The sequence below is a fragment of the Megachile rotundata genome, chromosome 1, assembly GCF_050947335.1.
Source record: "Megachile rotundata isolate GNS110a chromosome 1, iyMegRotu1, whole genome shotgun sequence".
NCBI classification, from domain to species: Eukaryota; Metazoa; Arthropoda; class Insecta; order Hymenoptera; family Megachilidae; genus Megachile; species Megachile rotundata.
In genome coordinates, this window is record NC_134983.1 from 14,093,611 (window position 1) to 14,120,375 (window position 26,765).

Genomic DNA, 26,765 nt, shown 5'->3' on the forward strand with positions numbered 1-26,765 from the left:
TATACTAATTTTTTTTTACGTACTGTTTCTCAGCCCTATTCTTGTACGAGGTATCTCTGAAGTGTTGGAATCTGTTGAAACATTGAAATTCTTAAATGTAAACATTGAAATACTAAAATTTTGTAATTATGCAATTACAGAATTTGAATATTTGGAAATTTTAGAGCTAATGTCCTAAATAGAATTTTAGGACATTATACAAATAACATATGACTGTAATTTTGCATATCTATAATAACGTATTAATTGCAGCAAGACTTATCGACATAGAAATATTACGTCAGTCATGACTGATTATCTCCGTTACAACAGTCCCAATGCTCGCATGTTACTTCCAACCTCATTTTCATGCTATTATCAAGAAGAAGAAAGACCTTTGTCTTTATCCGAACGAATGCCAACATGAATCCATTTACCCCACTCTGTAGTACGTTGGAAACCGTTTTCTTTTTGTATTCAAGCGTCGGAGGTGTTCACGAATTAGTCTCGGATTTACCGTTCACCGTATCCGGTCACCACGACATCGCGTCCCATCGCTTCTGTTCAGGGGACACCGCGACATCGAATTTTTGCATAAAGTCTCGATATAAGCGAATCGAGTCTGAACTTTCGCCTATATCGTATAATTCTTACATCGATCTTTTCCGAACATAAAGACGAGCAAGGAAAACGTTTAACTACCGAACATAACAAACAGTAACATATCGGTGGTGCAATCCTAATGCAAGATGAAATTTCTTCATTTCTAATTCTTTTCTTACGAGACTTTCATCAACACATTTGTGACGCTTTTCTAATTAAAACGAGGTCAAACATGACGTAATTCGGAATACATATTTGTACCGAGCGTTTCGCATATATCGAGAACTTTGCTTTGATAAGTGGTCTTCCTTCTGATACGGTCTTATTCGCAGTCTTTTCTTCAGTGCTGGCGATAACATTTCGTTTATATCTTGTTTACATAAATTACACTTACTGTCTATCTCTTTCACTTACATCGTGTATATCAATTTTAAAAACTTTACATCAAATATCAAAACTTTACTGTATCTTCTTTTTTAAACGTATTCGAGAGTAAGTGACGATCGCACTAACATCGCATCGAATAAAGCAAACCGAGGAAATTTGTTCGCCTTATTTTCACGGTTCCGAATTTGTTCTCCTTTACTTTCCTCTTTCACGCGACAAAACGCGACGTGCAGCAAACATTAGCCGGCGAAAGAGAGGGAGAAGAGAGTTTGGCCGGAAGAGACTCGAGAAAGCGACACGGACGAACAGTTGGCCCAGATGATAAATTTGGTTGTCGAGAAAGTTGCGACCGCTCAAAGATTTCATTTTTCGAGATTCCTCCGCGAGTGAAAAATCGTTAGGTCTAACTTTTGGGACCGTGATACTTCGCAGTTTTGCAACTCTTCGATTTTGAGACTTCGAGGTTTTGGAATCGTGGGTTTTCGGATGTTTAAATTTTGCAATTGTGACTTTGAAGCTTTGGGAGCTTTGGGATTGCGGTGTTTTGGGATTTTGGAATTTTGAGAGACTTTGAGGTCTCGGCAACGTGGAGCTTTGGAATTTTAGAATTTTGAGAGAATGTTTCGAGACCGTAGACTTTGAGATTTTTAAATTTGCGAGTGCCAGATAGTAAAGTCTCCAGGTCGCGGATGTAGAAATCTTGTCAGTGCGAGATTTTGACGTTTTGGAATCGTGGAACATTTCAGAATTTTGTGGCTGTAAAGCTTTGTGAGTTTGGAAGTTTGAGACAGTGGGATTTTGAGATTTTGGAATTTTGCTAGTGCGAGAAGTTCCGAACCGTGGGACTTCATAATTTTTTGACGTTGGAACTTTCAAATTTTTAAATTTACGATTTTGTAAAATTTGTATAAGATATGTTAGCCTAAAGAGAGGCTGCAGAAGGCTCAGCATCGAATGTTGAAGAGTTGGAAGATCATACAAACTGGAAGATAGGAGTCGAAGTTGGTAAAATGCAGTCGAGGGTATGTTACACACTTTGTAAATAATATAATACACTATAGTATAATGTAATATAATTAAATATCAACATATTATAATTAAAGAAACACAATAATATCGTACTGTGGCGAAAGAAAGTTGCAGCAAAAGAAAGGACAACCATAAGTAGAAGGTAAAAGTGTAATCCGGAAAAGAGAGCAGTGTACAACTAAAATTCAATATTCTTCACTTCATCATTCATATCCACTTGCAACACAAAATTTTACACTCAAACAATCAACATTTTCGTAACACAATTACAACATCAATTCGAGCCGCAAAAATTTACTCAATTTCCCACTTTTTACTTCCTACAAAATTTTTGTGGTCATCGTTTATAAAACACCGCCACTCAATATTCCGAGACTTCTGAATAATTATTCAAAACGATCAAATTATATTTTAATCCTCTCTTAATGACTCGCATATATAAATAAAAAGCTATGAAGCATTCTATCGAAATTATTTCGGGACAAGTAAAAAGTCGAGTGACATATTTCCATAATTTTGACATTTATTTTTTTGATCTTGTCTTATTACCGCACCGAAACACGGCTGTATCGATCATTGCTGATTAAACAGCTTTTAAATACTTGTTGCGTGACATAGAGAGTTCCATTCGCAGCAATTTTTAAATTCGAGGTCAATCGAAGATCGTGTTATTACAAATAGGGAAGCTGCGAGTCATCGCCATCGACTGCTATCATTATTCAATGCCTGTCAAATTTGAAGACTTTGTCCTTGAGAGACGTGATTTTATTCTAAGGAAAACACAGATTTTTTGCTAGTCAAATTTATGGTTCTTTTTTCCTGGACGCCATGATATTATTCTTAGGTAAATACATAGATGTTGTTTGACAAAAGGGCTCTTCTTTGGGGGTGACATGATTTTATTTTAAAGATAATACATATTATTCTGCTAGTCAAATTTAGAGTTCTTTTTTTCCTAGACGCCATCATTTTATTTTAATAAAAATTCATAGATTTTGCTAGTTAAGTTGAGGGTTCTTTTTCCATGGACGTCATGATATTATTCGTAGGTAAAATACGTAGATGTTGTCAGACAAAAGGGCTCTTCTTTGGGGGGTGACATGATTTTATTTTAAGGATAATACATATATTCTGCTAGTCAAATTTAGAGTTCTTTTTTTTCTGGACGCCATCGTTTTATTTTAAGGAAAATATATACATTCTGCTAGTCAAATTTAGTGCTCTTTTTTCTTGGACACTATGATTTTATTTTAAGAAAAGCAGATTTTTACAAAATATAATATTTAATTGATCAGAGATATCTAGAGATGCCTCGTTGGCCGTGAATGGATTAAGGGTCAAGTGCAATGACCGTATACTTCAAAAATTATACTTAAAAAATTGATAACCTCCGATGTTTGTTTATCTTGTTACTTTAACCAAAAGTGACAGCGACATTTGGTTTACAAAAATGTGCAAAACTATGTCTGAGCAATAAAGATTTTTAAACCAAAATGTTATCATACTTCTTTCTCAAATAGAACCGGATTTTACAATTTTAAAAACTTATTAAAAAAATGTTTTTATATGATTCTGTTCGTTATAAAATTTTAAAAGCAAAATTCCAAAATCCGGTTCTATATATTTTTTAGGTGCTGTATAAAAAATATCTCTGAAAATAGTGCATGACACAATGTTGCTTCTTGGTATCAAAATCTTCCCAAATCACCTTTACGCTTTTTTGGAAATCATCTATTGTCGCTTCTAACCAAAGGAACATGAGATAAACAGAGTTTGCCAAGATTTTGCAAGTCACTGCACGAGAACATTCAACTCAGTTGTTTCTTTTATTACTAGACTTGATCCTTAAATACAACTTACATTACTCTTAATGTGGTTAATTTATCAACATCGTATTAATTCCATACTATTACCCCTGTCTTTACTAACAACATAAATACTCTTTACTGACCAAGCATATTCAAAATAAATATAGACAAGTGGAGTTTTAACATCTTCCGTGAATCGCATACCATAAGGATTTAATTAAAAAAAGTACATTATGTGCATTGATCATATCGATCATTGTAAACCCATTAGTAGCTTTAATGATTTGTGGTGTCTTCGTAACATTTTATTTTTTTTGATTCATTAGCGTGCTTCGTGTAATCACACACATTACCTATTTCAAAGAACTACGTCTATAATTTCTGACATAATAGGAGATACGATTGAGATAAACTGAATTTCATAATACAGTTGTTCAATCGTATTGCGTAACTCAATTGCATCTCTTGGTAAATGCCTTAAGATTCTTCGGTTTTTTGTTGGTTACTGAAGGAGCGGATGGATCTGGTTCTTTGTAGAATCGATGAAAATTTTCTAATTTCAAAATTCAAACAATTTTTCAATTTCCCCAATTCCTCAACCACCGAACTAAAAATTCTCCAATTTTAAAATTTGAGACTTTTCTAATTTCTCAATTTCCCAATCCTTAAAATTTCAAAATTCCATAATTCCCTGATTTCTTAATTCCCGAATTCCCTAATTCCGCAATTCCATACTTCCCAAATTCCCAAACCTTAAAATTCCCCAATTCTGAAAACTCCAAAGTCCAAAATTCCTCAAATCCCAAAACCCCCCATTCTGAGAGGCCCAAAAATCCTAAAATTCTCCAAATCCCCAAAACCCCAAATTCTAAAATTCTCCAATTCTGAAAGCCCCGAATCCCAAAATTCCCTATATCTCCAAATCCCCAAATTTCCCAATTCTGAAAGCTTCAAATCCCAAAAACCCCAAATTCCAAAGTTCCCCGATTCCCAAACTCATAAAACAAAATTCGCAACCTCCCTTTCTAAACTTCTCAGTTCACACGTCCCCGAATTCTGAAATTTCGTAAATTTCCAATTCTGAAATTTAAAAGTCAATCGCAGCTGTAACATCTTAAGCATTCTAATTGCTCATCGAAAGTTTCGCTGTTAGTTAATTTTGCTTTCAATGCCATTCGTGTAATGCATGCGTTACGTTCGGTTATAAACACTTCACGAATGAACGTGGTTTACATATGTAATTGTGACGCAGTAACAGCTCTTGATTACAATAGAATGCAACGCAAGAATCCGTCGAAATGTTTAAGTAAATAATGTGCAAAGAATTGTGTAATTATCACTTTGAATGCTGCATATACCGTTGATAACATATGACGTTCACCAAATATACAAATACATATAAACTTTAAGAATTTTATATATGTACATGTATACGTGCATTTGTATAATACATAATTTGTATAATATATCATAATCTGTAACATATACATATGTGTTCATCGGATAATTATAAATTTGCATAGGATAAGTGTACATATATACATACATATATGCACACGTATGTAAGATAAGTGTACATACATACATACATACATATACACATACATCACATAACATACACGTACGTATACACATATGTATACATACATAGGATAAGTGACATATGGAAAATCTTAAAGAACACCAAACATGCTATACTTATAAAATTAAAAATTTGACAAGTCGATGTCTTAAAATTGAAAGTTTGTGTAACAACCATAACAAACATAAAATTATCACACTGATAATTAATTAAATAATAGGTCCACACTTTGAGAAGGTTAAATCAACTCTGGTCTCCAGCAACGTTTTCACTAATAATTTTGGGAGTTACTATTGTTTTGATTCATGTAGGGACTTGTTAAGATGTACTGTAGATGCAGTTAGCGTTAAAGATGGCGATCGATCGTCCTCGTATTTGCAAACTTGCAACACCATACTCCAAGACAAACTCTTCATTCCATACCGTTCGTCCTTCGAGAAGATGGTGCAATCCTTGCGTTCTTCGTTGTTGAGTTAGGTTCGATGAAAATGTTCGAGTTGAAGGGGATACGTTACGAATGTCAAAAATATACAACGTATCTTATTTAAATCGATACACTCATATATTTTCGAAAACGTGGATAATACAAATGTTTTATTGCTAGACAAAAGTTACATGACTTCAATGAGAAAATTATCTAATGAAGGTATCTTCCTTCATGAAATTATATATTTTTTAATACAAGTCTGATGAATCAAGTGATGAATCTACCTCGATAAGCACAAAAGACATGAACGAACGAAAATATTAACGAAACAGAAGAATACCACAAGCTGCCGTTGCAGCTCAAGCGCATGTTTCAAGAAAACAGAAAAGATCAAGGATTCACTTAGTTCTCGAGCGAAGATCCCACAACTCCGAAACAGGAAACCGATAAATATTACGAAATACCGTTTACGAGTACTCTGAAAGAATGCTCGTTTCGATCAAACGTGCGAAGGTACTTTTAAGACGTTCAATCAAAGTTCACGTAGTGGCGTGAGTCATCGTTGATGAAAATTAAAACATAACTCGTACTACTCGCCGAAGTTGATTCAATGTAAACATAATTATCGGGAGTCCCGTTAATCACCATAAAAGACATGAAAGAAATCAGTCCCCTTTGATTTACATGGTGGAAGGTCAAGTTGACGTGACAGCGACAAAACGAAGGTCGATTGAATTTAATGTGAAAATAAGGAGTGTCAATAACTCGATTATCAGCTTTTACCGACTTCACCGTAACGCGTTTCTTGGTATTCCCTTTTGTAATTAGTACTATCGGTGGAACAATATCGACTTTCATTTTTCTTCACGTTATTAGATTTATCGATAAGTTAATATTTTTTATTATTTTTTGGGTAACGATTGATAATGATTGTAAAGCTAATTAAATATTAATTAAAACTCAAGAATTATTAATACAATACATCGATGTTGTAATGTGTTGTAAAGTCAAGCAAAGCGTTGTACTACCATGTGTTATATTACAACGCGTTATATCGCCGCTCATTGCATTACGATGCTTTATTATAACCTCGCGTTACATCGCCGCGTGTAGCATTACAATGCCTTATTATAGCCTCGCGTTATATCGCCGCGCGTTGTATTTCAACGCGTTATGTCACTATACGTTATATTGCCACGTGTTATATCGCCGCGCGTAACATTACGATGCCTTATTATATCCTCGCGTTATATCGCCGCGCGTTGTATTTCAGCGCGTTATGTCACTACGCGTTATATTGCCACGTGTTATATCGCCGCGCGTGGCATTACGATGCCTTATTATATCCTCGCATTATATCGCCGCGCGTTGTATTTCAACGCGTTATGTCACTACACGTTATATTGCCACGTGTTATATCGCCACACGTTGCATTACGACACTTTATAATAGCCTTACATTATATCGCCGCGCGTGGCATTACGATGCCTTATTATATCCTCGCGTTATATCGCCGCGCGTTGTATTTCAACGCGTCATGTTACTACGCGTTATATTGCCACATGTTATGCCGTCGCGCGTTGCATTACGATGTCTTATTATAATCTCGTGTTATATCGCCGCACGATGCATTACGACACATTATGCCACTACTCGTTATATTGCCACATTTTATATCGTGCGTTACATCACGACACATTATACCACTACATGTTATATTGCCACGCATTATATCAGATTATATTCCATTACTTTAATTTTGATCGATCTATTAGACGCACACGGTGCGTCGTCTCTTATCGTATAAACAATACGCATCATGTGTCAATAATTTTCTACACTTCGTTGAAAATTTTTATATACATGACATTTCAATATTCGGTTGATCGTGCGGTATGTTTTAATATTCTTTTAATTGCATCTTTTTCTTTATCTTAATTGATGTTGCGTCATTGATTTTAATAGTGAAGGTATTCGGTATAGGTCGTTGATTTGCAATATGTTACTCCAGTTGATTGACTGGTTGATGGTAGTTACCAGTTTTCGATCGCAAGTTCTCTTTTACTAGTTGCAGAAGGTCGTCGAGGGTTTTGCGAAACGCCCCACCATTATGATTTTTCATTTAAGTATGCTGTAAGCGTTACGAGCCGGCTTAGTCCGCGCTCAGACTACTGAAATAATGTACCATTCGGACAATACAACATAGTAATTTTCTTTTTCCGAGTTCACACGAGTTCATTTAACACGATCGTAAATAAAAAGCGGTATTTCCGGAACGGAAAGTTGTACAAATGATACGCTGAATTCGGTAGAAGACAAACGAAAAGTGCGGAAAATATAAAATCAAAGTTTGATAAGAAAATTATGATAATAAATACTGGAGAAGAAGAAAGATAGCTTAAACATTAAATAAGTAGAGAAGAAAGATAACACTGACATTATTTGCAAACGTTCAAATAACTTTTAAACAATAAACACATTAATAAATCAAAATGTTTTGTTATGAAAATGTATAATAAAAAAATGAAAATAAATCTCACTGATAAAAAAGTCGTAGTTAAAACAAACGAGACAAAAAATGCCACGATGTACCATGGGCGTAACTGTTTTTTTTTCTAGAATAGAACTAGTTTTCTATATTTACTAGAAATGTTAAGTGTCCATAAATGACATAATTCTGATATAAATTTTACACGTGATTTCTATCGATAATCTTTCATTCCTAATTATATTACATATTGTATTACAATTCGAACATTTACTTTGATAGTTTTCTTATATCGCCATTTTTGCATACGCTTTCGCGTACAGCAATCAGTGAATACTTTTCGGTGAAAAACGAATATCCTTCGACCAATTCAATATATTGCCAAATTCGGGAATTTTCTGAAATTGCAATTTTATACAGTGTCCATCGGCGATATAACGAAAGTGCAGTGTAGTAAGATAACGAGGTTGTTCAATGTTCATTACCGAGGTTAGGTTTATCTTATTTGATAGTTACGTCAATGAGTAACGTTTTGACCTTTAATCTCAACAAAATATCCAGCACTGCATCAGTGTGTGTGTATTGAAGTTCATCGATGCAATTAATTTAGCAGGAAACGCTGAACTTGGAGAACCAATTAATTTCTTGAGAAATAGGAGAATAATTGCATAATCGATCACATAATTCCAACAATCATGGAGACGTTAATATGCGTTCTACCAATGATACATCTTAAACTGATGGCTAATACTATGGTGAGTAAGGAGATTGAAATTATTAGCCTGGGTTATCGCTATTAACAAATTGATGTTACGGCCTTTGGCAGTACAAATGTAATTTAATTAATTATTAGATATATTCTTTTGGGAAATTCATATAATATTTAACTCTTTTTACTTTATCTATTGTTTATGCTTTTTAATATCCATACTTTCTTTCCATTACACTTTTCTTATACTTATTTTAAATTTCTATTGAATTTAAACAAAAATTTTCTCAAAGCGTCAATGACTTAATAACATTCTGCAAAGGTTTTAAGAACGAACCGCGATCGCGGCCAAGCAAATATGGGACAAGTCAATTTAAGGAAAAGCATGCGTTTACGTTCCCTTTCACGTCCAATATCCTTTAATAGATACAAATTGTTCTCTTCTTTTGAAAAACTTGCCTTTCTGACGCAAAGTTGTACAAATTATACAACTTGGTAATTTAGTAATTTAGTAATCTAACTCAGCAAATTGAAAATTTGGAAATGTAAAAATACAACAATTTTTTATTTTAGAAAACGAAGATTAGGAATGTAAAGATTTGGGGATTTATGGATTTGGGGATCTAGGGATTTGGGGATTTAGAAATTTGGAGATCTAGAGATTTGGGGATCAGAGATTTGAGGATTTAGGAATTTGGTAATCTAGGAATTTGAGAATGTAAGGATTTGGAGATCTAGAGATTTGGTGATATAGGAATTTGGGGATCTAGGGATTTGGTAATGTAGGAATTTGGTGATCTAGGGATTTGGTGACGTAGGAATTTGGGGATCTAGGGGTTTGAGGATTCAAGGATTTTGAAATTTAGAAATTAAAAAATTTAGGAACTGAGAAATTTAAAGATTTAAAAATGTAGAAATTTAAGAAGATCGAAATTGAAGAATATAGAAATGTAAAAATGTAGAACTTCAAAAATGTACATATACAGATTAATTATAGAATATCAAGATTTCTACCTATAAGAGATTAGATATTTTAATATTATGAAAATACAGAATCATAAAATACAGGGACTCGATAAAATATGCGAGCCTGAATACATCAGCAGTTTGTCATCTCCTATTTGTGTCTCTTCGTTCTCTCATTTTTACTTTATTCCTACCTGTCGTACTACGTGTTAATCACACATGCAGATAGTCAGATGATTTGTATGCACGCGTTATAAAAGTTTCCAAATATAATTGTATATACAATAATCTGCTACATGCAGAAGCAAATACAATACGATGAGCATACACGTCCGTCAAAGCGTAAAATTAAAAAACATCGTGGCACACGTGTCATAGATCAAAAGATACATATAAGAGAACGCTAACTATCTTTTCACGAAGATCGCGAGATCTGAATAATAAAAGGAGACATGCTACTACTTGCAAAGAGGTCTATCGGGATCGGTGGTAAGGTTAATTGATAATTATCGGCGATAAAGGCAGGCATTGAGTTGTCGAGAAAGTTAAATGGCCGGTGCAACAGTGAGCAATTACGGACTGCTTCTCCTATATTTGTCATACATGATTTATCGAGCAATTATACATAGTCACTGTTGTCGGTTAATCCATATTACAGAATTTATATATTCCTCCTATAACTTTGTGATACTTTTCTTTGTAATTTAATAACTTTGTATGCACATAGAAAATTAGTCATAATAAAAGCGTAATTTTGTGATTTTTTTATCCGTAGGAAACGATGATACTGATCACCCAGAGGATACTTAAGGCCTTACTGTTCCTTCTCTCTTGTGTGATTATACCCTTTACATTATTACAATGCTTCAATGAACGGAAACGATTACCACCGATCAAGAGCAATGTCCTTTTCCTCTCAGCCACGGAACTCGCGAAACGAATTCGGAGCAGAAAGGTGGGTAAATTTAAATGCAAAATAATTCTGCTATCTATTCACTGCTACCTGTTTGATCACAATTTTTTTTGCGTTAATGTGAGATTCTTCAAATTCAACTTTCAAACGAATCAGTATATTAATTTGATTGCTTCTTGTCTAATAATAACAATATCTAATGGCATTTAATACGATTTAATTACGAAAGTACTATAAATGATATTAGTGTCGAATGTATATAAAGATACATCCGATACACTAACAGTATTTAACAATTCTTAATAAAGATAACAATGATATATAACGAGTAATAACTTTTGTATTGCATAAATTGTTATGTCAAACGATATTTCTGCTCACAGATTAGCAGCGAAGAAGTGGTCAGAGCGTACATACAAAGATGCAAAGACGTGAATCCAATTCTGAATGCAATTGTAGAATCTCGATTCGACGCTGCAACTCTAGAAGCGAAAGAAGTGGACCAGTTTCTGTCCCGCACCACAAAAACAGAAGAGGAATTGGCCCGTGACATGCCGCTTCTCGGTGTTCCCGTAACCGTCAAAGAAAGCATTGCGGTACAGGGTCAGTTTTACATTTGTTTTTTGTAATTTGCAGTCAACGTAAATGAATTTTGGAATACAGTAATTTTGGATGCTACTCAGTCGCCATATATCACCACCCCTCATATATTGCCACTTGTCACATATTACTACTCACCATATATCGTCACTCGTCATATATCGCCACTCGTCGTATATTGACATTCGTCATATATTGCCACTCGTCGTATATTGCCACTCGTCATATATCGCCACTAGCCATTTATAGCCACTCGTCATATATCGCCACTCGTCATATATCGCCACTAGCCATATATAGCCACTAGCCATATGTAGCCACTCGTCATATATCGCCACTCGTCATATATTGCCACTTGTCATATGTCGCCACTCGTCATATGTCGCCACTCGTCATATATCGCCACTAGCCATATATAGCCACTAGCCATATGTAGCCACTCGTCATATATCGCCACTGGTCATATATCGCCACTCGTCATATATTGCCACTCGTCATATGTCGCCACTCGTCATATGTCGCTACTCGTCATATATCGCCACTAGCCATATATAGCCACTCGTCATATATCGCTACTCGCCACATTTCGCTACGCGCCATATATCGCTACTCGCCATATATCGTCACTCGTCATATATCACCGCTCTCCAAATACCACCATTGGATATACATATATGAGCACTCGTCAAATATCGCCACGCGACATATGTATATTCCTAAGTATTATATTCCTCTACTTCATACCAACAAGTGTCTTCTAACAATAAGTAATAATGAAGTTTTAATTTATCGTCCATTAATTTACTTCAACTTACAATTAAAATAAACGAATTTCAAAATCTCGAAATTTGAGAATTTTGTAACTAGCTTTTGCAATTTCTAGATTTGGAAGTTGAACAAGTCGGAAGTTCGGGACTCCTGAATTCCTAAATAATTTCCAAATGTCCATGTCTCCAGATTTAGAATGTCGTGAAATTTTTAAACGAGAAGCATTATAAATTTGCATGTTTGTAACTTCAACAATTTCTAAATTCGTACTCTCACGCTTCTCAAAGTCACGCGTCATAAATTTCTAAAGCAAGAAACATCTAAAAAAAAACAGTTTCTCTTTCCTCGCTTGGATTATTTATCTGTGTCACAATTAGAATATTTCTTATGCGTATCAAAGTAGTAAAAAGAGGCAGAAAGAAATCGCATAACTATTCGAATTGCTAGTTAGAACCGTCTTTATTGGCAAATGGGTAATAAAATAGGAAAGGGAGAGAAAATGGAATATGCGAAATATGTGGGACGCAACGTTTCATTACGAGGTCTCCTACACCATGCAGGAGTAAAATACGAGTCGCCGTAAACTGTTAAACCGGTTCTGCATCGACATTGCTTCGAATGGGTTCAAGATCCGTGGCAATCGGTATCCCTATATATTTTACATATATATGTACAGGGTGTTCGTGACGATTTGTAACAACATTGTCTTCGTAAATGTATAGTAGAAAATATTAGGAGAGGGAGGAGTATACAGACTGTTCCACCTACACTGACCTTGAATCATCTTGAACCCTTATTTTTTATTACACAAGAAAATATCAGAGGGAAACTTATTCTGTTCAGACTTCATAATATATATAGAAACAAAAATTCAAAGCCAGGGTATCCTATGAAATGTGTTTCATTACTGGAAATTCCTAACTTTCTCCAAATGGACATTTGACAAATTTATTTGACACTGTTCTATGTTTCGTTTGAGAGCTCTCTAATCGTCGGACTTCGACTATGTTCTATGTATTAGTATTTCTATAACCTTTGAATGTATTAAAATGACCAAAAAATGTTTACTATTTTCAAAATGTTAATATTTCCCCTAACTTGGTAACGACTTGAAACATTATTAATTGTTAATCTCCTAAATGTTGCCAGGGATGTCATATGGGGTCGGAGTGAAGAAGAAAACGAAGGAAGAAGCTTCCGAGGACGCGCACATAGTGAAAAAGGTACGCGACGCAGGCGCCATTATTCTACTCGTCAGCAACACACCCGAGTTATGTTTGTTCTGGGAAACCGACAACAAAGTGACTGGTACCACTTGCAACCCTTACGATACTAGGAGAAACAGTGGTGGTTCTTCCGGTGGTGAGGTCCGTACTTTAATCATCTTACATTCTTTATTACAACTTCACAAAATTGAATAAAACATATATTTCAGGCTGCACTCTTGAGCTCTGCTGCATCGCTAGTGGGTTTAGTGTCGGACGTCGCTGGCTCTTCAAGACTTCCGGCCATGTTTTGTGGAATTTTTGGACATAAACCTTCGGCTGGTAAGTTATTTTTAAGCATACATATAACTTTGTCTTGTAAATAATTCTGTTTATTGCAGGTTTGGTGTCGACTCACGGTCACAAACCAGGATCGACTGATAAAAATTGGCCATATTATTTTACGCTTGGAACGATGGCACGATATGCGGACGATCTTCCGCTTATGATGAAAATCATATCTCAGTCGGACCATGTTCGACAACGTCTTGATCAGAAGGTTCAAATTAAATATACAAATTCATTCCGTGGTTTCTCTTGTAATTTTAGCATTCGGAGATACTCAGATTTCCTAAGTTCTATATTCCTAAATCTCAAATCTGAAATTTTTTAAATTCTCAAACTTCGAAATTTCCAAATTACCAAATTCTAAAATTCCTCAATTTCCGACTCTTCAACTCCTCAAGTCCACAAGACAAGACAAGTACAAGCGATATAACAAGAGCCTACTGTACCTAACTACAGCCTATAAGTAATAAAAGAATGAAACTAAATGCAAGTAAATTTTTCTTAGGTATCACTGAAAGATGTAAAGTTCTTCTATCTATACAACTGCTGCCCAATAACTAATTCTATCAATGGAGAAATGAAAGATGCGATGCGTAGGGTGATAAAGCATATTGAGGCAATGTTTGGAGTGCAAGTGCAAAAGGTTTGTGCGAATACTTAAATAACTTATTCCTGAAATGTAAAATCCTCTTTCAACTATCGTTATTTCCAGGCAGAATTGAGTGACATGAAATTCGCCTTCGACGTATCATCTCATCTTTTGCTGGACTTGAATGTCGACAGTGTTGGGGACATGGTATGTAACCGTACAATTTTGAACTTCTGTAACAATTCAGCTTAATCGATGTGTTTCTGTTTGTGCAGTTTTCTGGCAAAATCTTCGTGGAATTTTTGAAATTAATATTCCATGTGTCGTTACGCTCACTTTCGTTTGTTTGTTATGGAATGGTGCGTTGGGTCAACACTAAACGTTCAACGGCGTATCACAATAAAGTGGTTGAGAAGAAAACGTCGTTGAAGAAACAATTCGAGGTAAATTTGGAGATGCTGAGTTAGATTTTTATAGTGTAGACGCAACGTGTTATACTATCACGCTTTGTATTTTTACACGTAATATTTCCATGCGCTATATCAGCACTCGTCATATATCGCCACTCGCCATATATCGCTACTCGCCATATGTTATCACGTGTCATATGTTACCACGCGTCATATAACGCCACTCGTTTATATATTGCCACTCGTCGTATATCACCACTCGTCATATATTGCTACTCATCACCACTCGTCATATATTACTACTCTCCAAATACCGTTATTTGATCATTATCAGTACATATTGTATATCATCACTCGCTATATCAACAAATGTAAGACAAGTTTTAATCTTGCAGGATCTGTTAGGTGACAATGGAGTTTTAATTTATCCTACATTCATAGCGCCAGCTCACTACAAATATCAAGCCTATTCTAAGGTCGCTAATTTTACATATCTGATGATATACAATGTATTGGGGCTACCAGTAACTCAATGTCCAGTTGGACTCAATAGCAATGGCTTACCCATAGGCGTTCAAGTGAGTATTAATTATCGATCATAATTAAAGTATGATTATCCGTAATACTTATACATAAAATTGTTATTTTTTACACGGCTCAAAATCTAATTGTGTTTACCATTTTTTACAGATCGTTGCAAATACGGACAATGATCATTTGACGATCGCTGTAGCTCAAAGTATCGAGAAAGCATTTGGTGGCTGGCGACTGCCACCCACCAGCGAAATATCAGTTTGACCGTGTGACCGTTTCTTAAACACATAACGGGATCTCAAGCAACATTCTCACGCCATCAGACAATATTTCGGATCGTTCGTACATGTACACATATCGTATCACGTACGCCCTGGCTATCGATTTAGAATAAGCAAAATGCAAGTTCGACAAACAACGAAGACATGAAAATCATCAATATTGTTGTCATACTTTCAATTCTAATTCGATGATCAGGAGTTTTCATTTCCCGTAGCGATAACTTTAAATAAGTCTTTTCTAATAATACCATGAGATTTAATTTATTACGAATCGCAAACATTTGTTTTCGTAATTTCATTGCACTATGTTCCGAACTTACTGTACCAGTGATGCAACTGTCGAGACATGTAGTGTGTAATTAGATAAGGTGATTAGTGTAGGACGCGTACGTGGAGTTACAGATCTATGTGAAATTGATTTCTCCGCAGTAAGAATCATGACATAATCTCTGTCACGACATAGCAAAATCGAAAAACCGTCCAGAAGCTGAAAATTCAGGGATTTTGTAATAAAGAAAAATTTCTGGCTATCTAAACTTTCATGTTTGTAAGTATAAAAAAAATTTGGAAATTTTCCTATAAGCATTGAACAAATCCTTAATTTTGCTATATCGCATCTACGGCTATACTTATTTCGCCTTTGTACAGTTTTATAATCATTCACACTAGAGATATAAGAAAATTGACAAGTGAAAAAATTATCCACAAGAGATAATAGTGTACATACTTCATAAACACATTACAGAAAAATCTCGATAATTTCCTCCTACATATATTCATGATAAGGATAAATATTTTGCGCTATCAACGAAACATTTAAAACCGTGTTCTTAATTTATATGATCTTATTTTTTGTTTGTTATTTATGTAATATAATGGTATTTTTTTATATAAACAATAAAGTTATCTGTTAAAACAAAATGGATTCTTGTAAATTATTTTCCCGCCAAAATCCTCGCACTGCGCTGCAGAGAAAAAATATGATTAGATTGTAATGGATGCACAATTCAAGACTGTTGCGATTGTTTTCTCCTTTATGATTACTCATTATGGATATAGCAATGCTGTTTGTATGCAAAACATTTCTTTCAATGTTAATTCTTACGTGATTCTTGTAAAGCAATTTATTTTATTCTTCTGTTTTTCATTTAAAGTAGAAAATGCTTAGAAACGTGTTCAAGACTCTTAACAATATGGCGGGTAAATTTGAATTAAGTAGCACTTGATAAATATAAATTATATAAATATTAATAAATTTATATAAATATATGTATAAATTTATACAAATATTGATAAATTGTACAAATGGAATACTGAGTACATTACAGATAATAGATATGATATGAATTATCATAAAAACAAGAAAAAGTGAAAGATATTTAAATATAGATTGTTGAACTGCTACATAAGCTTAGCATGCACCAAGTAAATTATATAAATTGTAAACATGAGGTAACACAGTGAACATTACAGATAACAAGCACTGAATTAACTGATTAATTGAATTATTGTAATAACAACATTAAATGATAAACATTTGAAATAGATACAATACAGATAAATATAAAAACAAAATAGGTACAATAGTAATTTAATAATGTTTAAAAGTTTTGCATACATTAACCATCATATTGTACATGCAGTATACTAAATATAGTACTGAAATTAAAAATAGAACAAAACAGATTGATAACCTGCAGGTTAGTTACTAATTACACGATTTGCAACCACATATTTAAATGTTACTTAAAAAATTTAACATACATATGTACACACAACATTTAATATGAAGTAATTGATTATAATAATATAGTATGTCAAATGTAGTACTTCAATTACACACTAAAATCTGAAAAATATAATAAAAGAGATTTATATGCCCTACCCAAAAATATTAATTAAATATAGAAAATGATTACAATAATGTAGTACATTAAATACAGTACCTGTTAATAAAAGTAAATATGCACGCACCATGTGAAATCTGTTCTCACCGTTTTGATTAATTAAAAAATTAAATCTCATACAACTATTCATTTCAGTAAGTAAATCGAAGAGAATTGATAGAAAAAAGTTTTTCACTCGAGGCATTTAATTTGTTGAAAAGAATTGCCCGATTTCTCTTGGAACAACAATCGAATTACCCCTCGGAAGTGCGTTTCAACACTTTCTCTGCAATCGCAGCTGCACTAACCGCGAAATGCTGCGGGATCTCAGTAACGTCTCAGAGTTCGAACACGCAGGAAGTCGAACATGCAGTAAGCTGATGAACATCAATTAAGAGTGTTCGTATAATTGTGCCATTCTTTGCAAGTGAATTACTCGACATTTATTTATCATCGAATTTAAAGAAGAGTTAAAATAATCAGGTAAAATTGAACACCGTTTAAAACAACCAACTCACGGATTTTTAATAAAGAAAAATGATACCTGTTAAAATTATAAACTCTTTTAAAAAAAGTACTGTGCAAAGTCCACTGTTCTTCAAAAGATACTGCGTTTTTATCGACTGGTTTCAAATGCAAATATAGTACTTGATAAAATGATTGCATTCAATCAGGCAGATTGATGAATTTTTTATTTTCACGCACAAGGAACGCGATCTTTAAGACCTAAAACTTCAACGCAAACATGTATAACAAGAAACGTTTTTGCGCATAACCGCTCGTGTAATCTAATTCACATTGATAAGAATAGCAAAATATTTTAGTAACGATGTACATAATAATTACCGTATATATCCTTGGTTCGAGCATGGTTGTCGTCCACGTGCGTGCTTACTGATCTATAATCACAAAGGATCACCTTTCTTCAAGAAGAAAAGCACAAACAAAACACTGTCACTGTTTACAACTCAATAAATTTACTGACGCGAGGCTACTTTGCGCGGGTTATGTGTAACATGTAATTACGATGTCCATCAAGTTTCTATAGTCACTATATCTTGTATAATTCTAAAACTTCACGTTAGATGGAATCTGACTTCACTTCGTCACGGTTGTCTTCGCGGGGTGAAAACTGCCTTAATTGGTGAAAGAACTCTACGAGGTGCAAGCGACCGCTCTCAGTAACTAATTTTTAATGGGGGTTTTGCAGTCTGACAGAAGCCCGCGATCTGTGAAGATCGATCCTTCACCATGGCGCGCCATAAAGCTAGGAAAAATCATTGGAAAATTTGAAAATTACAAAATTAAAAATTTAGGAAATGAGAAGTTCTGAATTTGCACCGATTTTTTTTAAAAACCAAGACCAATCGAATACCATAGTTTTACGTCATTAAAAAATTGTGTAATAATCTATACATTCAAAATATGTATTTTTTAATGAGGATAATTTTCCACGACTGACGGAAAGAAGTGAATCAACCAAGAATTAAAATGAAATTATTTCCTGGATACCATATTATGCAAACATAATGAGATGACATAATAAAAAAATATGTCGTGTTGATTTTGCAGATCAAATGACGATTTGCATAAGTCACATTATCATACACACAGTTTACAATAAAAAATATAACAACATCTCATTAATACGAGTATTCTCATTGAATTAGATTCGTGATTAATTCTTATCTAATAAATTATCCCTTATTACCGCTGTTTTACGTAACATTAGACACTGAGTATTTACGCAACTGAGTCGGGCTCTGTCATTAAAACGACAGAAGATAAAGAAAAAAACTTGGAAATTGTTCGATCGGTTCGAGAATTCGCATTGAAAATATCGGAATTTCTGGTTTCTTGATTTGCATCACGAATAATCGAAGGTGTGTACTGGTAATTTGCAAATGCAGTATTAAGAAGATGTATAAACTAGATTAATCTATTATAGTCAATTTTGCGTTCCATGTGCGAGCAAATACTGCTGATACACTCTTCATGAGTGGCAGTTATTGAAATAATTATATGTTCTCGATTTGATTTCATCTTTAAATCATTTTTTTGTATTATATCACGCGTCAGTTTATGCATACCAATTTTTTACAGATTCACCCATAGGTGTGTTAGTTCAAGGTTACCTTGTCTGTAGAAGAGGACCGGTTCGTGGATTTGTATATAATACTTCTGAATAATAGCATCGATAGCCCATCGTTATTAATATAATTTTCCTGGTGACTCTAAACATGTCAATGAAATTTGTCTAACTTCTTCAGTCCTTGTTTAAGGACATACCAAACAAATACTAAGTATATCTAAATTTGATTAATTCTTTGTAAATCCCCATACTGTCACAACCATAAATTCTATGTCTAATGTCTCAGACACTTTATGCAACTGAAAAAATACTAATTTCAGAACTGCTTAGTAAATGATTTTTTGCAAGTATAAATAAATATAAATGAATTGCTATTTATTCAATTTTATATAACCTTAAGCTTTTATAATTATTAGTTCAAAGTAACCAACTGATTCTTTAAATATATTCATATTATTTTCCACTGAAATTTCTACTCTCCCAAAGGAGTTACGTGACATAATTTAATTTCATTAAATTTGTGACGCCGTCGCCACCGGAGCAGTTAATGTGATCATCTAATTCCTCGTCACGGTTTGTGAAATCGGAATGCAATGTCGTTATTCGACATCGTTGGAGGTCTATTACTAACTCGTGCATCAGCAATAAAGAAAAGACGGATACATCATGAATTGATCGTCACTCATTCGTTTATCCGATACTTTGACCAATATATTAGACTCTCTTAATTACGTTTGTCGAACGTAATAAACAGTAACATATCAGTAGGACAAACTTAAATAAAACTTTTTCAAATTTGATTATTTTCTTATGAAACTTTCACCAGTGTATTTGTATATCTGAAGCCGGATAATATTTCTCGGGGGAGCGGTCTTCCCCCAGTGCTGAGGATATTTCGTTTGTATCGTTTACATCATTTTCGCTTACATAGAGACTTCACTTTTTTACACTTGCAATTCGGAGTATTTTTTACGACAAATTTATATATATAAATGTAACATAAATATAAAATAACTGTTCAAAAAGTTTGTCGAGCTTTACACAGTTAATAGGAAGTGAATCTATTATTCCGTACAAAAAGAATTAAAGAAGTGCGACATGCGATCAACTGAATCATTCACAAGTAATGATGCTTGATTAACCTCCCAACCTACACATTTCTCGACATGTGCAGCAGTCAGAGCTAGCTTAATAATGCAGTATTAAATAAATAAAAACGTTGGAACGTTAAGTGTATTCTGGATTTAATGATCTTGAATTATATAAATTAAAGTTGGTATCGAACTCAGCACTATCTTTATGCAAAGGTTAAACGATTAATATCAATGGAACAAAAAATGAAAAATTTGTAAATCAAAAGTTAGACTATTAGAGCGGAAGTTAAGAAATGTAATAAATCACAAGTACTTCTGCGTAAAAGAAATAGGGCGAACTGCGGTCTGTGAAATCTCACTACATCGCCTTCGCTTATATGGTCATACTAGTTCTTGCGTAAACTTTTACGAGCAGCAATTCTGCTCTATGTGATTACATAGAAATCCACGAAGAACGCAGTGATACCGAAAGTACATATCGTTGCACTTCTTATATGTACAAATATAATCGCAAATGAGCCGTCGTATGTTGTGCGTTATATCATCATACGTGGTCTGAAAAAATGTATTACTATCATGAATTACATCGTCATGCATTATTAATTATAGTTAGCAGCTGAATAACAAAAACGTATTCCATTATCTCCCGATAAATTACCATATATAGTGATTGTTAGGCGTAGTATGGTAATACGTTGTGAGGTTGCACATCATACAGTAAATGTTATATCGTCATGATTTTGATAATAACGTATAGTGTCGTGTAATATTGTATCATTGTAGCAGTTGACATTGTAATGCATGGATATAACAATGCGCCCATATAGCATTGGGAAAATATAGCAACAAAATTATAGCAATACAATCATATAAGCAATGAAAAAGTATAGCAATGTGTTAATGTAACAAGTTGTTAATATAGCAATGAGAAAATATAACAGCACAATGTTATTGCAATGGTCGATATAGCAACTCATTGGTATAGCAATGAGAAAATATAACAGCGTGACATTATAGCAATGCGTCGATATAGCAACTCACTGATATAGTAATGAGAAAATATAGTAGCGCAAAATTATAGTAATGGATCGATACAATAATTCATTGATACAGCTAATGGGTTGGTATTGCAACTTTTTACCACAGCAATACGTCGAAATAGAAACCCATTGATATAGCAATGAAAAAATATAGCAACCCGATATATCAACGCGTCGTTACAGCCTGCCCTTATAACAACGTGCCATATAGAAACGTACCAGTAACATACCACATAGTAATCTATCCTTATAGCGTCATACAGCATCCTGCCGTAACGACGCGTCATACAACTCATTACATAACTACGTTGTATTCCCACGTGACATATAGACAACTATCATATAATATATTAAATGATTTAAAGTCTGACATGTACAAATGAATGCAACATTAAGGTTTCAGTTATTGTTTCTTTTTCTGTAGGAACGATGGCTGAAATTCTACTAATCATAGGACTAGTATTATTCCGCTTATGTGACTTGCTTATTTATCCTTTCTACGCAATTGCCCGCTGTAGGAAACGGCGAAGTATACCTCCAATTAAGAATCCTTTGATAAAAATGAGCTCGACCACGGTAGCCAGGAAGATTAGAAACGGGCAGGTAAGTCCGCGTATGAACTCTGAACTTTTAATCCAGCTGTCTGGCAATTATATGTACAAATAATATTTGTTCTAAGAGCCTCTGTACTCTCTCCTTCATCCTTGGAATCTTCCGCGGTTTTCTTGTGAAAGTTCCGTTCTGTTCCAATACTTTCCTACAAAACGATACTAATTTAATTTGAACGATCACGCTCTTACAACAAATCTGACGTTGGATTTCTTCTTACGATATCGGCAAAGTTATCCTTAACTGAGCTACTAAGGTGACTTCCACAATATTGATGATTAGAAAATAAGTTCTGAAGCCGTACACTTGCCATTCAGTATAAAAATTTTCAAAAGTAATGTGATTTAATTCTCTCGTGAGAAGAATAATGAACTGCACCGAACGGAGCGTTAAAAAATGTACCATACAGAAAATGAACTCAAAGTTTTACAATTTGCTCTCTAAAATCATGTAACTTTCCTCTAAAACATTTTTCATCATCATTATTGTCGAAGAATCTTCAAGTAATGTAGTAGCGTTTTGTATGCATAATGTAGCAGCGTTTCCATTAATCAAAGACACACTGTCGGTCAATATTTTTTTAAGTAAAATGTGAGATGAATCCACAATACATTAATTGCAATTCTAACCTGGATCTAACTCGAGAATAATCAAGTTTAAATGTTGGTAAGTCATCGTTACATTTCTTAACTGTGTATGAACATTAGAATGCAGATCCACATGTAACGTCGCTACTAATCTCCTGTCTCCAAACTTAACTCAGATCTAAATCAAAAACATGTCGTTATTGTACTTGTTCTAATACTAAATAAGTTTCATTATCATTCCTTTTCATAGAGTTTGGTTCATTCTCAGCTCAATTGAAATATGAAACATGTAGTAATTCGTAACTTTCCTGCATTGGAAAAAGCTTTCTAGCCAGAGAGTAGTGGAGGCATTTATCGAGCGTACTAAGGAAGTGAATCCTTTCTTGAACGCAGTGATAGAGGACCGATTCGAAGAAGCTTTAAAAGACGCGAGAACATGCGACGAAATGTTGAGAAGCGGAAAAGTGATCGCCTCGAATCTGGAAAACGAGAAACCGTTGTATGGCGTTCCAATTACGATTAAGGAGAGCTGTCGTGTTGAAGGTAACACGAAAGTATACTCTACTTAGTTTCTGAGAAGTATTACAAATTTCTACCACACCTATTTGTAACCAGTAAAAAATCGCAATGACGAGTCTCGAAGTATACGAAAATTTTTAACGAAACGTGTAAACAAGATTGCATAGGCGGCAACGTATTTTGCACGTTAGTCCATTTTCGGAACCGCGAAGTAACGCTTTATATCGCGTGTTATGATGCGATGACCGTTATGAAAATAACACGGTGTCCATTTACCGTGTAAACAGCCTTCCAGGCATTCAATTTTCAAGGTGATCAAATTCAAGGTCGACGCGTGGATAACAATGTTTGCATCACTTGTGTTCCATATTTTGAATGTTGAAGTGGTCAAAATATTTGTACCAATCTTTTGCCTTAAAGTATCAACTTACAGTACAAAAATGACAAACTTAGATTACAATTATTATATCACAAATATTTTATACTACAATTCAGTTGTAAGTTAAATCTTAAGAATCGTTAAATGTTGAAGTATGAATTATACGATGAAGTATGAATGAAGTATACTCTCATTATTTGGCTTAGCATTGCAGCAGTAAATTAGGTGTGGTACACAACTCGCAAATGATAAGAGTCGTAAGTCATAAACGATAAAAACATGAAGGAGTTATTAATGTAAGATCAATGATTTTTTACCGTATCAGGAATGAGTATTACTGGAGGCAGCATAGTGAGGAAGGACTTTAAATCCGAGGAGGATGGAGATGCAGTCAGATTGTTGAGAAATGCTGGAGCTATTATACTGCTGGTCAGCAATACGCCAGAATTATGCTCAGCAACCAACAGCTTCAACTTTCTTTTCGGGCAAACTTATAATCCTTATGATTTAAGGAGAAGCTCAGGAGGATCATCAGGCGGTGAGGTAATCCAAGTTATTACAAAATGATCTGAAAATTGATTACAATGAATTAATACAATTTCTAAAAATTGTTTACAATGTAACCGAATATTTAACAATCAATATATACAATTTAGAGCTTAAACTTTGATAAAAATTACTGTATAAATGTTTTACGAATATTAGTAATATCTAATTCTAATTAGATTGCTGATTCTTTGGTGAAGCTTTAGTTCGGTTTTATAGGGCGCCCTCGTCGCTGCAGGAGCATCCATGTTTGGTCTCGGTTCAGACTTCGTTGGTTCCATAAGAATACCTGCCCTCTACAATGGTATTTTCGGCCATAAACCTAGTCCAGGTATTACTGAAAATTTTCTAATTACTATGACCTTTTCAATATTGTTGACCGACTAAATTGTAACTTATCCTTACAGGTTTAGTTCCCAACAAGGGACACTATCCCTCAGTGGACAATCAGCTTTTTGATGAATATCTAGTGCTTGGACCATTAACCAAGTACGCGGAAGATCTTCAATTGACAATGAAGATTCTGTCAGCCGAATGCAAGAGACCTTTGAATTGGAACCGAACAATCGACCTGAAAGATCTTCGAGTCTTTTATATGGATAATATTGATTATACGTTCGGTTTGATGTCGACTTCATCAGACATCAGACAGAGCGTCCACAAGGTTGTAGAGTTCCTTGCCAGTAATGGAGCTCAAGTACAAAAGGTGATACTTTTAATAAAACTGGACCTAAAGAACCTATTACTTGTACCAAAAATTAATTGCAATCTTATTAGATAATTGTTATGGAAGTTTTACTGCGAAGTTACATTTTATTCTGACAAAGGACTTGCATTTCAGATATCGCAAGATTGGGTAAAGCACGTGAGCGAGATGGAACTATCCTCATTCGCTGATCTGGACGTATCTGAACTGGTTAAAGATCCTAAACATCCAGACGTAATTATTTCTATTCAACTTTTCAATGTTTATTGTTAATTAGACAAATTATCTGTCTTGTTTAATATTCTAATTTATAATTTTCCTTGCAGAGGACAACGAATCCATACATAGAATTCATAAAATCCATATTTGGTCTGGCACGGAACACCAGGTCGGTAAATTTTGTACGAATAATTACTACAAGACATGGATTCCTTTCAAGGTCTAAGTTATCAGCTTACAAACAAATGAAGGTGGACATCCGACAGGAAATTAAAGTATGTTGCACAATTTATTTAATAAATATCTTTTTTATTTATCTGTGAACTGTTATTATTTTGAAATACCGTTTGCAGAATGTACTCAGTGACAATGGTGTGTTCATCTACCCCACCTTACCACAACCAGCGCTTTTTCCGGAATCTGTGTTATCCAGGTTCGACCACAGCGCTTACACCGCGATTGCAAATATGTTTCTCCTACCATCAACACATGTACCAATGGGTCTTAATAGAAACGGATTACCAATTGGACTTCAAGTAATTGTTACATAGTTTAATTGTCTATATCTAATACTATTTAAAATTAAACTAAAATTAGTAAACTTGACAATTTGGTAACTTGGAAATTGAAAAGTTACTGAAAGTCTATATGAAAAACTATAAAAAACTAACACTATACTACAACTATTATACTTATATGTATATATATTTATTTGAGAGTTTCATTCATGATTAATTGTGTTTTAGGTGTCAGCTGGACCATATCAAGATCCTCTCTGTATTGCAGTTGCTAAAATATTAGAGAAGGAATTTGGTGGCTGGGTGCCTCCCAGCTAAAACATTGTTTCATAGATATTGATGTATATTTACAGATATTCCTTTTGACAAGGAAAACTGATCACACTTTGTTATATCATGAATATTTAATTACAGAAATATTTGTTTTGTAAAAATTTTGAGACTTACTCTTAAGTGGTTTGAATGTTATTTATACATAAACATGTAAATAATACATGGTATTTATTCATTAAGATTTTTTTTGTATTCACATTAAGCATACCTATGATTTGTGATAAATGTGCAATAATACGACTTATAAATAGTAAAAATTACCTTTACTGTATACAACAGAAGACAACATTTTTATATCAATTAAAAGGAACCATGATGCTTTTTTCCATTATGAGATATAAAGGTTTATATACTAAGAATTTATAATTCTGTTCTATCAACTTTAATGTTATGAATTAATTACAATGGTGAATTAACAACAAGGAAATAAAATACAGTAAAGATTCGATATAAACGACTCGGGTTTGAACTTTCGCTTATATCAATCCTACATTGATTGATGTTTTGCCGAACGGTAGAAAAGGACAGCAAGCAAAACAACACATTCAGTGCTCCCTTATACAAAAATGTTACTAATTTGACGGAAAAAGTTATATAAAAAATAGCAACAG

The 26,765-nt window shown here is 34.0% G+C and overlaps 3 protein-coding genes across 12 annotated transcripts in view; 2 read left to right on the plus strand and 1 right to left on the minus strand.

Moving 5' to 3' along the window:
- Positions 1–18,397, minus strand: part of LOC100879885 (protein SPT2 homolog) — a 44,355-nt gene extending 25,958 nt beyond the window's left edge. Inside the window, exon 1 of the mRNA XM_076532379.1 lies at positions 18,359–18,397. Within this exon, the coding sequence (XP_076388494.1) occupies positions 18,359–18,382 (24 nt within the window). The 5' untranslated portion in view covers positions 18,383–18,397. The remainder of the gene's footprint in view (positions 1–18,358) is intronic.
- On the plus strand, positions 384–16,539 carry LOC100882570 (fatty-acid amide hydrolase 2-B). 4 transcript variants are annotated; one of them, XM_076532593.1, is made up of 12 exons: positions 384–1,074; positions 1,716–1,991; positions 10,754–10,933; positions 11,275–11,494; positions 13,409–13,626; positions 13,695–13,806; positions 13,866–14,023; positions 14,318–14,455; positions 14,525–14,608; positions 14,677–14,844; positions 15,207–15,389; positions 15,502–16,539. In XM_076532593.1, the coding sequence occupies exons 2-12, from the start codon at positions 1,980–1,982 to the stop codon at positions 15,607–15,609; spliced, it is 1,581 nt and encodes a 526-aa protein (XP_076388708.1). In that variant the 5' UTR covers positions 384–1,074; positions 1,716–1,979; the 3' UTR covers positions 15,610–16,539. The 4 variants fall into 4 exon arrangements, with proteins under 4 accessions (XP_076388708.1, XP_012151011.1, XP_076388581.1 ...); XM_076532466.1 differs by lacking the exons at positions 384–1,074; positions 1,716–1,991 and adding exons at positions 7,352–8,141; positions 8,914–9,058; XM_076532500.1 differs by lacking the exons at positions 384–1,074; positions 1,716–1,991 and adding exons at positions 7,352–8,141; positions 8,917–9,058.
- Positions 17,821–26,333, plus strand: LOC100882454 (fatty-acid amide hydrolase 2). 7 transcript variants are annotated; one of them, XM_076532712.1, is made up of 11 exons: positions 17,821–17,995; positions 19,616–19,815; positions 22,163–22,341; positions 23,258–23,477; positions 24,158–24,375; positions 24,598–24,709; positions 24,786–25,084; positions 25,220–25,318; positions 25,411–25,578; positions 25,657–25,839; positions 26,050–26,333. In XM_076532712.1, exons 3-11 carry the CDS (start codon positions 22,168–22,170, stop codon positions 26,137–26,139), a joined length of 1,563 nt encoding a protein of 520 aa, XP_076388827.1. In that variant the 5' UTR covers positions 17,821–17,995; positions 19,616–19,815; positions 22,163–22,167; the 3' UTR covers positions 26,140–26,333. The 7 variants fall into 7 exon arrangements, with proteins under 7 accessions (XP_076388827.1, XP_012150999.1, XP_012151000.1 ...); XM_012295609.2 differs by having other exon boundaries at positions 19,616–19,680; XM_012295610.2 differs by having other exon boundaries at positions 19,616–19,668.
- Positions 26,334–26,765: the final 432 nt, after the last annotated feature.